At 24.0% G+C, this 14,454-nt stretch overlaps 4 protein-coding genes across 4 annotated transcripts; 3 read left to right on the forward strand and 1 right to left on the reverse strand.

Moving 5' to 3' along the window:
* Nucleotides 1-175: 175 nt before the first annotated feature.
* SRAE_1000135800 (Extracellular solute-binding protein, family 3 domain-containing protein) lies at nucleotides 176-1,576 on the forward strand (the record flags this gene model as incomplete). Its single annotated transcript, XM_024648303.1, has 3 exons — nucleotides 176-751; nucleotides 789-1,291; nucleotides 1,336-1,576. The coding sequence occupies 3 exons, from the start codon at nucleotides 176-178 to the stop codon at nucleotides 1,574-1,576; spliced, it is 1,320 nt and encodes a 439-aa protein (XP_024502295.1).
* A 445-nt stretch (nucleotides 1,577-2,021) lies between these two features.
* Nucleotides 2,022-2,484, reverse strand: SRAE_1000135900 (Dim1; the record flags this gene model as incomplete). The annotated part of the gene is made up of 2 exons (XM_024648304.1): nucleotides 2,022-2,321; nucleotides 2,365-2,484. 2 exons carry the CDS (start codon nucleotides 2,482-2,484, stop codon nucleotides 2,022-2,024), a joined length of 420 nt encoding a protein of 139 aa, XP_024502296.1.
* A 977-nt stretch (nucleotides 2,485-3,461) lies between these two features.
* On the forward strand, nucleotides 3,462-6,755 carry SRAE_1000136000 (Kinesin-73; the record flags this gene model as incomplete). The annotated part of the gene is made up of 2 exons (XM_024648305.1): nucleotides 3,462-3,513; nucleotides 3,562-6,755. The coding sequence occupies 2 exons, from the start codon at nucleotides 3,462-3,464 to the stop codon at nucleotides 6,753-6,755; spliced, it is 3,246 nt and encodes a 1,081-aa protein (XP_024502297.1).
* Nucleotides 6,756-7,745: 990 nt separating this feature from the next.
* SRAE_1000136100 (Hypothetical protein) lies at nucleotides 7,746-10,879 on the forward strand (the record flags this gene model as incomplete). Its single annotated transcript, XM_024648306.1, has 5 exons — nucleotides 7,746-7,945; nucleotides 7,993-8,350; nucleotides 8,390-9,938; nucleotides 10,332-10,684; nucleotides 10,730-10,879. 5 exons carry the CDS (start codon nucleotides 7,746-7,748, stop codon nucleotides 10,877-10,879), a joined length of 2,610 nt encoding a protein of 869 aa, XP_024502298.1.
* Between the last annotated feature and the right edge of the window lie 3,575 nt (nucleotides 10,880-14,454).

A 14,454-nucleotide genomic window follows, 5' to 3' on the forward strand; every position in this document is an offset into this window, starting at 1 on the left:
ATAAAAATTTTATTTTATAAAAAGAAATTTAATACATACAATTTTTCAATAACTATTTAAATATATTTATATTAACTATAAGTGGATATAAAAGACTTTTTATATAAAATAACAATTATAAAAATTTAAAAAAAAAAAATATTTTATCAAATTATTATTATAAAAATATTATATAATGAATAACTATTCAGATATCAAGCCATTTTTTCGTGTAGGTGTATTTCCACTTATTCCTGATGCTTACAATTGTTTCTATAAAATGCCTAATGAATATTGTGAAAAACCTGGTTTTGAAATGGAAATTTTATTAATAGCTTTAAAAATATTAAATTGGAATTGGACTGTTATTGATGTTCAAAATGTATACAATATTTCTTTTTCAACAAATATATTTGGAAAAAAAATTCCAAATTCAAATAATTTTACTGGTTTACTTGGTTTACTTAAAGATGATTTAATTGATATTGCTATTCCTAGTATGAGAATAACTGAAGAAAGATTAGATGCTTGTATATTTACTCATCCTATAAGTTATATAAAACAAATATATATTATTAAAAAACCAAATGATCATTTTAGTATAAATTTTATCACTGAAACATTAGATACTTTTGTATGGATTATTCTTTTAGTTTCAATAATTTTTATAGCTATAATGAATTTTATATTTACATTAGTTTCATTAAAAATGTTGAAATCATCTAAAAAAATTAAAAATAGTTTATGTCAAATATTAAGTACCTCAATAACTGTAAGTATTCCATAATTAATAAATAATTTTTTTTTAGGAAACAATTTCTGTAATATTAAGACAACCAGTATCAATACACTCAACATTTTCATGGAATTTATTTCAATTAATATTTATTATATCATTTCTTGTTTTTTATAATTATTTTCAATCTTCAATGAATTCTAAAGTAATTGCTCCAGAATTAATAAATATACCTTTTACAAATCAGGAAGAATTAATTAAATTGTTAGAATCACATAAAATTCATCTAACGTATTATGATGATTCAATACCTATTTGTACATTACCAAAAAATTGTGAACGCCTAAAAAAGGCAATAAATAAAAATCCAATTATAGTACATAAAGATCAAGATGGTTTAAAAAAAGAAATTTATAATGGAGCAGTATATTTTGGAACATATGATATTGATTTTTTTTCATATCCTATATCAATATGGAGTGAACCTGATAATTTTATTGCAATAATGGATCCAGAAGAAATAAGTACTTTTAGTTCATTTGCTTTTAATAAAAAAAAGTTAAAAGAAAGAAACAGGTATAATATTATCTAATTTTTTTTAAATTTTTTATTTTTACCAGATTTAATGAAGCTTTATCTGGAATGTTAAGAGGTATAAAAACAATAGCAACAGCTGGAAAATATTATAGTAAAAAAGAACCATTTTCAACAAAAATATCTTCTAAAAATTTGAATAAAAAAAGTTTAAATTTATCTCAAAATTTAAGGCAACTATTTATAACATATATAATTGGAGTTATATTAAGTACATTTGTCTTAGTCATTGAACTGATTATTAAATATACTTTAGTATCAAAATAGTTTAATTTTAAAATAAATATCTAACAAAAAAAAGTTTGTTTTTTTTACCAACTCCCACACTTTTCCTATAAACTTTGTTTGGTAGATTTTAAAAGATATTCTTTAAAATATTAAAAATAAACAAAAAATTATAATTATCTATATAATTAATTATGAAGATGAAAAAAATGACATCGTTTACATATTGTCTTAAATATTTTTATAACATAGATATCAAAAATCTAACAACAACTGTTTTCTGAAATTTTCATTAATTACCTGTAGGTAATTTACAACCATTTGTATCGTTTTTTCAAATAATTAAAATCATTCAATAAGGTTCTTTAATACAAAAAAAATGCTTTTAATATTAATCAAATTTTTTTTAAAAAAAATATTTTTATTGTCTCAAGAATATTCAATTATATAACATAAGAACTTAAGGAAAATTAAATTTAAAAATTGTTTAGTACTTGTACTTAGTGGAATAATCTTTTGGTGAAACCACTAAACCACGTCCCTTCCTAGCACCTCTATAGACTGTTTCAATGATATCAATCAACTCCTGTCCATTTTCAATTGGCCAATTTATTTTATTATTATTTCCGGTACCTAAATCTACCATAATATGTTTGTTACGGAAAAAGAACATGACAGTTACGGGATCATATAATTCATACATTACATTAAAACATGGAACTTGTGTAATATCAACAAGGTAAATTACGGCAAAATTTTTTATTTTGTTTGCAATTTTAAATAATGTCTAAAAAAATTAAATTAAAATATTAAAAAAAAAAATAACTTACTTCATCCATTTTCATACATTGAGTATCCCAATCATGTCCAAAACGGATTACGACAACTCTGTCCTCTTCTGATAAAATGGCTTGGTCAACCTGCCAGCCATTTTGAAGATGTGGAAGCATATAACTCATCTTACCTCTTATTTATAAAAAAAAATATACAATAAACTTTTTATTCTTTTAATATAATACTATTAAAGAAAATGAAATAAATAAAAACATAAAAGACAGTATTCCACAAAATATCTAACACGAATTTAATAATGAAATATATTAGCATAACGATAAAAAGTTACAGTAGATTTTTGTTAAAAGTTATAGGCATACTTAAATTTTTTTATAATAAAAAATAATTCTACAATAAAATTGGCAGTTTTTTAAAAAATAAATTTCACAAATCATTTTTTTTCATAAAACTTTTAGTAATTGAAAAACAAAAAATAATACCTCCATGATATTCATAACGTGTTTTAAAAAAGTTTACATTTCTATTTACTTGTAGTTATTTGACAATTTGTAAACATTATTTTCAAAAAGGTATGTCGGTATTATTGATGTACCGTACATTTTTAAATTGTTTTTTTTTTTATAGTAAATGTTTACAAATACGGATGTAAACTGTGTAAACAAAAAAATATACATATAAGTGTATGTATTTGTATTAAAGTTCTTCGTTTGTGAAATATTTAATAAATTTATTGTTTAATTTGTAGTAGATGAGATTCGGAGATATCTTGACATTGACATGAAAAATTTAAGCGCGTTACTTAGTGATTTTCCAAATGAGATACACTATTTTAGTAAATGCTGACATTTAGGTTTGTATACCAAGCTTATTTTCTTGATTCTATGGTTTCAACTTTTTTTCTTCATTTTGAAAAACAAATCTTTTTTTGTCTTTATTTTAATGAGTACAATGTTGTCAAATTGTTGGTTGTTTTATCATTAAATTTACTACTTCTAGTTTTGATTTGTTATTATTATCTTTTTTATATACACATTTCTTTTAATATTTTATTATAATAATTATTATTTTTATTTGTAATATTATTAAGTTGATAGATTTATTTTAAATTTTCCTTTTTTTTTAGACTTTAAACATGTCTAATACTATTTTTAAAACACCAAAACTTGTTCAAAATTCTTCAAAAAGTAAGATAAAGATGATAAGATCTAATTCAGAAAAAAATATATTTGTAGAAGATAGTAATGTGAAAGAACCAAAAAGAAGTCTTAATGAATCTGATTTTAATTCTATGTATTCAGTGTATGATAAAAGAAAAAGTGGATCTTCCAATTCCAATATAAAAGTGTCTTTAAGAATAAGACCACATGATGTTCCATTGGATGAGACTGGAATTTCAATAGTGGGAGATAACACTCTCAATATAAAACATGGAGAAAGAACATTGGCTTTTGGTTTTTCGAATATATTTTCTAAAGATGCTACTCAAAGTGAAGTCTATGAGAGGACTGCAAAGGAACTAGTTAATGATGCTATTTCTGGTTATAATACATGTATATTTGCTTATGGTCAAACAGGATCTGGAAAGACATTCTCTATTTCTGGAACATTATCTGAGCCAGGAATATTACAACGTTTTTCTAGTGATTTATTCTCCTCTTTTTCTAATGCCAATTATTTTGTATCTTACTATGAAGTTTATAATGAAAAAGTTTATGATTTGTTAAACTATACAAAAGAACCTTTAAGGGTTCGTGGTGCGGATGTTGCTTTTGTTGAAAATCTTGCAAAAGTTCAGGTAAAATGCTTAGATGAGTTAGAGGCGTTAAGAGAAAAAGCATCACTTAATAGAGCAACTGCCTCAACGTTAATGAATGATCGATCATCAAGATCACATGTTGTGTTCATGCTTCAAATTAATCAAGAAGTCAATGATTGTAATATTGAAAACCATAAGTCAAACAAAAATAGTGGAAAATTTCTGCGTACTTCGACTTCCTACTTTGTGGATTTAGCTGGATCTGAACGTGCCACAGATGTTGGAAGTGAACATTTGGAGGAGACTAAGTCCATAAACAAGAGTCTTAGTTTTTTACAAAAACTCATTTTTGATTGTGCTGATAAAAAAACTTACGTTAATTTTCGTGAATCTGTCTTAACTCGTCTACTCAAAGATTGTTTTGGTGGTAATTCTAAGACTGTCCTCTTGGCCACAATATCTGCAGAAATTAAAAATAGAAGTATATCAATTGGTACATTGAGATTTGCATCAAAAGCGGCTCTTGTTCGTCAACAACCTAAAGTTGTTGAAGACACAAATTATGCTCATATAAAATTACTTGAAGGTGAAATTAAAGAACTTAGAAAAATTGTTGAAGAAAATAATTCAATTTGTAAGCAGGGTTATCATGTTGCTAGTTTCAAACAACCTATTGCTCCAGCTCTTATTGAATTAAATACAGATTCTTCTTTGACAATGTGGATGAAATTAGAAAATAGAATGTTGGCATTTAATAATCAAGATATTTGTTCAATAAAAAATGAAGAATCTTACATATGGAATCTTAGAATTCTAATGGAAGATTCGGTTTATGTTAATGGAAGAATACTAAAAAAAAATGATGTTATACAATTAAAACATTGTGATAGAATTGTCATTTGCCAGCAACAATTTTTTATTGTTTATCTTGATAATTCTACTTCATTTGATACTCTTCCAAAATTGGATGACGTTCGTGTAGAGGTTGCAACAAATGAAGTTGCTTTACAGTACAAAGAAATATTAAAGAAAGAAAAGGAGGCATTTATTGAAAATGAAAAATTAATTCGTTCTAATATTGAAAAGGAGATAAATGAAATCCGTCAACAATACGAGGAAAAATTAAGAAGTATTAAAGATGAAGAAGTTGAATTACGTATTAGAGCATTGGATGAATGTCGTAAGTTGAAAGAAGAAATTTGTTTGAAGGAGCAATTTGAGGCAGAATTATTGAAAAAGTTTGAAGAAATTCAGACAGAGTTATTACAACATTTAAATACTATTGAAGATGTGGCACTTGAAGATGCTAAATTTCTTCTAGAACGTGCGAAGTATGAAGTTAATGTTGTCAATAGAATGTTAGAATCATCAAATAAAATAACATTTTTTAAAACAAGTATTATTATCAAAGATGCTCAGAAGTTAGATTTTGTTATCAGACTTCAAAATAAAAAAGAAAAAATTTATACAGATTTAACTTTTACAGAATTTGAATGGTTAAAATGTGAATTAACTGATGCATATACAAAAAGTGGATCTGAAGAAATGTTTTCAAAAAAATTTGAAGATATATTTTACTCACGTAATTATCCATGGAAAAATATTACCAATAATGTAACATCAGGATTGATGTCAATGGCTGTAAGAAATTCAATCAAATTAACGGCAAAAAAACGAAAAAGTTCAATTGCTTTTACAAAGAAAACTTTATCAACACGTAGACAATCGACATTTACGGCACTTTTAGAATCAACAAATATATCAGATGAAGAGGAGGATGAGCAACTTCTTGGAAATCCATTCTTCTCCTATCGTTTGTTCTTAAATTCAAATCTTAAAGAATTACCAAATTATTGTATCAGCACTCCATATCAGTATGTAATGGATGTCATTTTAAAATTGTCAAAATCTGTAAAAGATTTAAGAAGTTTTATGAAGGCAGACTTTAACAGAGCAATGGGTCTCAATAAACTTCATGATGTTGTATCATGTACAAACAGTTTGTGTACCTCATCTATTATCTTTTCAACAATAGATAATTTTTTTAGTAAGGAGCAATTTATAAACTATACATTGTCTATTTTGGAAATTAAAGAAACCGTTGCTACTTATATTTATTCATTAGATTATCATACTTTAAATATTCAATGTAACATTAACAAACTGGAGGAACAATTAAATATTTTTCAAAAAGTATATGGAACATGTTTAACATCCCAAAAAGTTAATGCACAAGAGATTTTATACTGTATACAATTATCAGACAGTTTTTTTGAAGGTTTTATTTTAGGAGTTCAACAATTTAACAAAGATATTGAAGCGCGAATAAAAAATATTGTCTTATCCAAGTCGGGTGATCATTTTCTTAAACATATTCATGAAGTGACGACATACGTTTCAGACAAATTAATAAGAGATGAAGAATCTCATAATTTGTTGGTACTCTTGACAACAATTAGTTATCTTTTTGATATTGAACGTGCTCTTTATTTGGACATTAATTTAAAAACTTTTGAAATCACTTGCAAACTTACGGAATTAATTCATTGTTTAGATGAAATTTTTGAAAAAGAAGATAATCCATTAATTTCTGAACTTTCTCTTAAAATCAAAGAGCTTGTTGTGAAATATGAATCTGCTCGATTACCAGTAAAAGGTAACATATTGTAATGCACAAGCATTTAAATGAAAAGAAGAATAAAATTTTTTGTTATGCTACAATTATTTAAATTATTAAAAATAAATTAAAATTTTTTCTTTTTAATTTTATTTAAATATTTAATATATATGATAAAGATGTACTTGATATTTTTTTAAGACAAAAATGTTGATAAGGTAAACAACTTAGTACATATCTTAATTCTGATATAAGAAGTTATACCTTTTCTATTTTGATTTGCCAAGATTTCGGCCCGCTTAGATCATTAATAATCTAAAGGAAATTTGTATCTTGGGGATCGAACCAATGTCACAGTTATTCTAATGTACTCTAGACATTCTTTGCAAAGAATGCAAATAAAGCATCACCATACTTTTACATATTAAAGTTTCTGTAAATTACAATGAATATAACTAAATATTATTTCTTAAAAGATATAATATATATAGATAATATTATACACAAAGATTCACAATTACACCAACCATTTTCACCACTAACTACCAACATAAATATTAACACGATCATTATTTTACTCTCTTGAAATCATTGATAAAATCATTTTTGTTTTAACTTAATTTTATAAAAAAAAGAACGTTTTTTTTGCATGAAAAATTAATACAATGAAATGAAGAATATTATTTTACCAATTTGATTGAAATAATCATCGCTATTTTTTAAATTGCAATGTATCTATAAAATAAAATTTTCATAATAGTAAGAACATGATAGTTAAAACTAATCATCAAGTTTGCATTGTTTGGGTGTAAAGAATTTGTAGATAAAATAAACTTTTTTTAAAATAACTTTATCTGGTATTACAAGATATTATTTGGTAACATAAGGATTATGTCAAGTACTTAATTTTATAAATCAAATGATAGATTGTTTAAAATTAGTGAAAGATATTTGATTGATTAAAGATCAGTTACATGAAAAAAAAATATATATAAAGAAATAAATAGTTAAGAAGTTATGACTTTTAGTTACATTAACAAGTCATGATTTTACTAACCACTAGCCGTTCACTATTTTATCTCTTCGTTTTCATTGGAATCTTTGAAAGTATTCCTCAAGTTTCATCTAAACCAGTTGGTGCCAGTCATGATTTAAAAGAAAATTGTTTTGGAAAATGTACAAATATGTTTATTAAACTATCTGAAGACGTTTACAATTCGGGAAATATATCATCAAAATGCTTGTAAGTTTTCATTGTTATCTTTAAATAATCACTTTTTAATTGTTAAGACCATATTATCCATTTGGTGAATGTGTTGAGAAGTGTTATGATCACCATGATACAACTATTACACTTCAATTTTTGAAAGAATGTGATAAAGCTGTTCATGTACAGTATGGTAAAGTTTTGAAACACAAGAAATGTCTCCAAAAAAAATTTGGTAAAGTTAGAGATCAATGTAATCTTGAATGTGCTAAGGAAGCTGTGGAACATGAAGACAATGATGAGATTATTACCAACAAAATTAAAATCAACAAGAAATGGTATTCATCTTCAGAAAGTTTATGTTCAAGTCAAGTTTGCCGATTAAAATGTTTAGATAAAATGATAGAGAAGCAATGTCCACAAACATCAAAAGGAGTCTTAGTAAGTTTTTTTATTTAATAAATGTAGTATTATTTGTAGAATGCTTTACTGGCACCGTTGAATGGTTTTAAGAGTCTTATGAAAAAGTCTTCCAACCATCAGTATTTCAAAGATTTCATAGTTTCAAGTAAATGTAAGGGTCTTTTCGAGAAAAACATCGTTATCAATGTGTCTAAACCTTCGGTCCATGATGATCATGAATTGGATGATTTTAAATACGAAGTTTCCAATTTTGTTCCTGATATCAAACCTACACCTCCTGAACCTCTTAAATTTGTTGATCAATTGTCTCATAATTCTGATGAGATGCCTATCAGCAATTTTTCTGAGAACAAAATAGTTGTAGTTGACGAAGAAGAAGAAGAAGAAGACGTAACTGATGACTATGAAGAATTTGATAATGGTGTTGATAGTGATAATCAAGTTGGTGGAGAAATAACTGGTCATAACATGGATTATGGTGACAATGAAAAACATCATGAAAATAGTAATGTTGTTTACCAAGCTCACTTTGATTTTACACAACCAATCCAAACTTTCAATATTGAGCCATCAAATTATCACTTTATTGGTCGTACTCCAGAGGATTGTGGTGATACAATGGTTGTTGATGATGAAAAGAAGATACCTCGATGTTTGAATCCTACTCTTTATTTCGTTACAACGGATGACAACACTGTCAAAGAAATATTTATGAATGAAGGGATGAAGGAGAAATACAGTGATGGTCAAGTTTCAGTAGTAGATATCTATGACCAATACAAAGATCTTTTAAATAGGATGAAACTTGACGATTCACAAATCTCCTCATTATTCGAAAACCAACCTAAAAATAATTTACATAATGAGAATGAGGATTATTCAGATATAAAATCTGAAGATGATGGTATGGAACTATTACCAATCAGTAATTTGATAAATAATGGAGAATCTACAACAACTGTACACGACAACGAAGAGGAATATTCTGATAACAGGGACGAGTTTCACCAACCTCCTGATGAAGACGATGGTAGCGATTTCCATGCATTTGCCAAAGGAGTAATAAGTCATGGAAGTAATTCAATTAATAATGAACAATTAATTGAGGAACATGTTGGTGAGGAAAAAGAAAGTTCACTAGAGGAAGAATTCGAAGAGGATGAGATTTTAAATGTAAATCAAGATAAAGACATGTTCTTGAATGATGAAGATTTGAAATCAGTTTCGCATCATGAACCAATTGGTTTTGGTTTTAAATCTCTTGAACATGAAAGCAAAAAAGTGTCTCATCAGAAAGAATCAAATCCTCAATTACTTAAAAGTAAGGATAAAAAGATTCATGTGGAAAGGAAAAAAGTAGATGATGAATTTGAAGATGTTATGGATGATAATGAAGAAGATAGCGACATGCATGAAGAGGATGATGTGGAAAAAATGGAAAAGAAAAGTCATTCTACCTTCCATGGTCAAGAGCATGATAGTAATGATAGATTTAATAATGTTCTCCCAGATCAAGAAAGAATATCATATGGTTTGAGTGGAAGATTGGTTCCGAGAAGTATAAGAACTTATAGAATGAGGTTACCAGTTATTACACACATCCGAGGTATGAGGACAGATAATCATTAAATATTCATACTTGTTATATTGATTTATATTTATGTGGATTTTTATATAAAGTCGTATATTTAAAAAAATTTATCTTTATGTTTTTTTTTTTACACTTTTTAATCATTACTTTTTTTCTAGTAAAGAAGTAGAAAAAATTTGGTTTTATGTAGATTTTCTATATTTAGTATCGAAACATGTATATATATTTTAGTCAATTTTTCGTAAATTCAAAAATTTTGTACACATATTTTGCATATATATTTAATTTTTTTTATTTGATCTTTTTATTAGAAATAAATTAATATGATCTATCTCATATTTGTTGTATTGTTAAATTTCATTACTTTATGTTGTACTAAAAGTAAAGTATATAGTAACAATTCTAAAGAAAATGACGATAATAATTCAAATGAAAAAGAAACTTCTTTACTTATAACAGAAAATGATAAATATGAAAATTTAAAAGAAACAAAAAGTACTTCAAAAGATATTAAATCTATTAATAATAATATTCCAAGTAAAAATATAATATACAATGCTACAACTAAAAAGGATAAAGGCATAACAAATGTCGCAAAAAAATTTATGAATCTTACCAAAAGTAAATCAGATAGTACACAGTTAACAATTGAAGGAAAACCTTTAACATTATCAGTATCACAAATGAAAATGTATAAAGAGAAAGATCCAACTCCTGATAAATTAAAATTAAATAGAACACAAAAGTCAGAAAAAATTGTTGTAAGTTTTTAGAAATATATAATATAATAAATGTTAAATTTTTAGAAGGGAAAAAATAATGAAGAAGAAGATACATTAAATAATGTTGATACATTAGATGAAGATGATTCTGGTGTAACAAAAGCTGATAAAGAAAAAGCAAAAGCTTCAATAAGTACGGATGTCATTACAGTTTTTCCTGAATTATATAAATAGAATATGATATTTTTTTAATAATTGTATACACAAAAATGTGAATCTAGTTTTTGACCAAAATAAACAATATAAAAAATTGTTGTGTTATTGGAAATATATGAATTTTATTTTGCATTTAAATATATATGGTAAAAAAATTATCATTATAAATTTTTTAACAATACATTTCTAATTATTTTTTAAATAATTTTTTTAAAAACAACAATATATTAGAATATTTCAAGCTAAATATAAAATTTTACGACAATTTTTAAAATCTTAAAAAATCCAATTTCTTAAATAATGTAAAAAATATTAGTCTATAATAGAATTTATTAATGATGGGAAATTAATTATATTAAATTATATATTATTTTTTATTATCATGTGTTTTTGGATGCATTTGCATCGAAAAAAATTTTTTACTTCTTTTCAGCTTTTGGCTTCAATAAATTTTGAAAAACATATTATAGCAACTTTAACAATAGTTGCAAGTACAACAAAAACATTTATTTCAAAAAGTTGTATAAAACCAGATAGGTTTAACATTCTTTTTAAAACAACGTTTTCTTTAATTACTCTGAAGATTCATTAAAGTTTTTATTCGTATATTTTCTATCAAACAATTTTTTCCGACTTTCATCAGATCTACTAAATATTTTGCGTTCAATAATTAAGAACTGAACGACAGTAATTTGTCCATTTAGTAATTTATAAATACATTTTAATGTTCCATTAAATTCTTCAACATTTTATGTAAAGATGTGGTTACCTGAACAAGATAAACCATTCTTTTCTATTACATTAGCATTCAACTCATCAAAATTGCTCATTCATCCTTTATAACCAATTAAAAGAGATATCCATAACTGATTCCATTGATGGAACAATTATGTTTGACTGCCGTCTGATTTGCTAAATAAAAAATTTCCATTACCTTGTAGCCATTTTCAGTTGTGGGCTAGTCATAGGAGAATTTCAAAAGATATTATTCCTTTAATTAAAAAGAGTTTTTAATAGCTTTACCAGATATTGGTATTTTTTAGAGATCATATAAGTTTCTTTAATCTCGTTTTCTTCATTATTATCAGATCTTGGAAAGAAATATTATAGTTTCATAACATGTGCCATTTCATCTGGCGTTGAGCTTTCGTCACTGCGTTTTATACCAACAGATCCACAATTAATTAAGAGAGATACAGACAGGCCATATCCAAACATTGTCCAAATTAAAAAAAATCTCCAACAACAGAATGTTTGTATTTGCATGTTCAAATATTATAAAAGTATTACATCAGATGTAAAGTATGGCTTGAATGTAATTGGAAAAGTATTATTTGCGATTTCCCCAAGAACCGAAGAAAAGAAGGTTCTATGAGTACTTTCTTACTATTTGGTAGAAATTGGAAAAAGAAGTAGCAGCCAGAAAGTTTTGAAATAGTTTAAATATAGAAAAATGAAGGTTGTTTTTTGTTAAAAAAAGACGAGATTTAAATAACTTTTTGAATGATAAAAAATTGAATATTTTTCTTTCTTTATTCAAAATTTTTAAAAAAATTATCATTTTCTTTAAATAATATTCATATTTTATCAAATTATATGCAAAAAAACGTTTTGATGTGAATAACTTTTTAAAGTTAACTAATATTATCATTTTATTATATCTAAAGGATGTACTTTGTTCTAACATGAAATTTAAGATAAATTTAAAAAGAAATATAATTTGAAATAGTACGATTATGAATGAATATATTTATTTTATCATATATTATTTTTTGTAATTTGAACTGATAAATATTGTGTAAAGTAACATTTTGATATCATTAAATGAATTTTAGCTAAAAATGGCATTTTTTGATATAGTTTTTTTTTCATAAATGATTATAATTTTTATTTTTAAGATTAAAACTTCTATAAATAGTAATTTTTAAAATTTGTAATAAAATATTGATTAAAAAATCATTAAAATAAATTGAAAGAATATGCAGAAAAAATGAAAATAAAAATACCTCTCTGTTTTTTATATTTCTATTTCATTAGATTTTTTAGATACTTTTTAATTTTTTTTCCATAATATCATATTTTTTTTGCTAAAATCATTTGACTATTGTATATGCTTTTCGTTAACAATATTTCATTAACTTCCATCATATATTTTCAATCATCTTCATTTTGATATCTGAAAAAATGATAATCTGAATTTTCAGTAATAGAATATTAGAAATTCTTTTTATCTTTTTATTAGTTTACTAATATATTATTTTTATTATAATGTCCAGAAATTGTCTTTACTTGAAATATTTTTTTATACAAAAAATTTCTAGAATTTTCTATGATTAATATTTAAAATTATGAGCATAAAAACAAATTTTATTAGTATGCAAATATCTAAAAAAATGAAAATTTTTTTAACCTAAAAACTTTTAATTACATATTAATGATTTAAAATTTAAAGAAAAATAATCAGGATTTTAAATAGTAAAAAACTTTGTGTTTTATAACAAAAATATTTTTCTTACTGATAAAACTATCTTTTTTTAAATAATTATATTAATCTTTATTTCTATATATTTTCTTTGGTTGACAAATTTCTTTAATTATTTATACAATATAAATGCCAACTTTATTAAAATTTTTGACAATTATTATCATCGCCTACTTAACTTTTAAAAAATATAATTTGTGGTAGTTTTTTAAGCTATAAAAAATTTGCATAATTATTTATAAAAAAAATTGATTTTTTTTTGTTGCCAAATTTTATTTAATTGGTAGAAAAAAATGTTTGTACATATTTAATTTTAAAAATTTTATTATCTCTTTTTATTAGTTACATGATATTTTTTATTATATTTGAAAAATACAAAATAGACTGGTACAAAAGTTATTAATTATTATCATATATACAATATAATAATTCTTTTTTTTTATGTTATGAACAAAATGATAACATCAAAGCCAGAATTCTTTAAACAATGAAAACATACTTATTTTACAGCGTACTTATTTAAATAACTTTAAATGTTCTTTTTAAAAAATTTATTTATCTTTTTTTAAATAGGATGAAAATTTTATTTCATATTATCTTTCGATAACATTATCTGTAAAATAAGTAGAAAATCTAAACACTAATTTTTTTAGAAAATTATTATAAGAGACTAAATATTTTTCTGGTGTTATATGTTTTTAGACTATTTTTTTAAAGAGTGTAGAAGCAATAATATCAATTAAAAATTATGAATAATTTCTATGCTTCAAAATGTACTATTCCAACATAAAATTTCTATTAATATTTTTTGAAAAATAAAATAAATAAAGAATGTGTATAAAAAATAATTATAGATAGTTGTACAGATAATTAATTAACTTTAGAAAAAAAAAATTTTTTAATACTTTTAATTAAATAATATATTAATTTTTTTAATAAATTAATAACAATAATAACAAAGTATATTGCAAAACTTAGTTGAAATGTGTTAAATGATAAAAGATAAAAAAACTTTTACCATTGATTAGTGATGATACTTTATTTTATTACTCAATTTTAATATATTTTCCATCTAATCCACATTTGTCTTTAAAAAACTTCTTGATAGTTT

The sequence above is a fragment of the Strongyloides ratti genome, assembly GCF_001040885.1.
Source record: "Strongyloides ratti genome assembly S_ratti_ED321, chromosome : 1".
In the NCBI taxonomy this organism is placed as follows: Eukaryota; Metazoa; Nematoda; class Chromadorea; order Rhabditida; family Strongyloididae; genus Strongyloides; species Strongyloides ratti.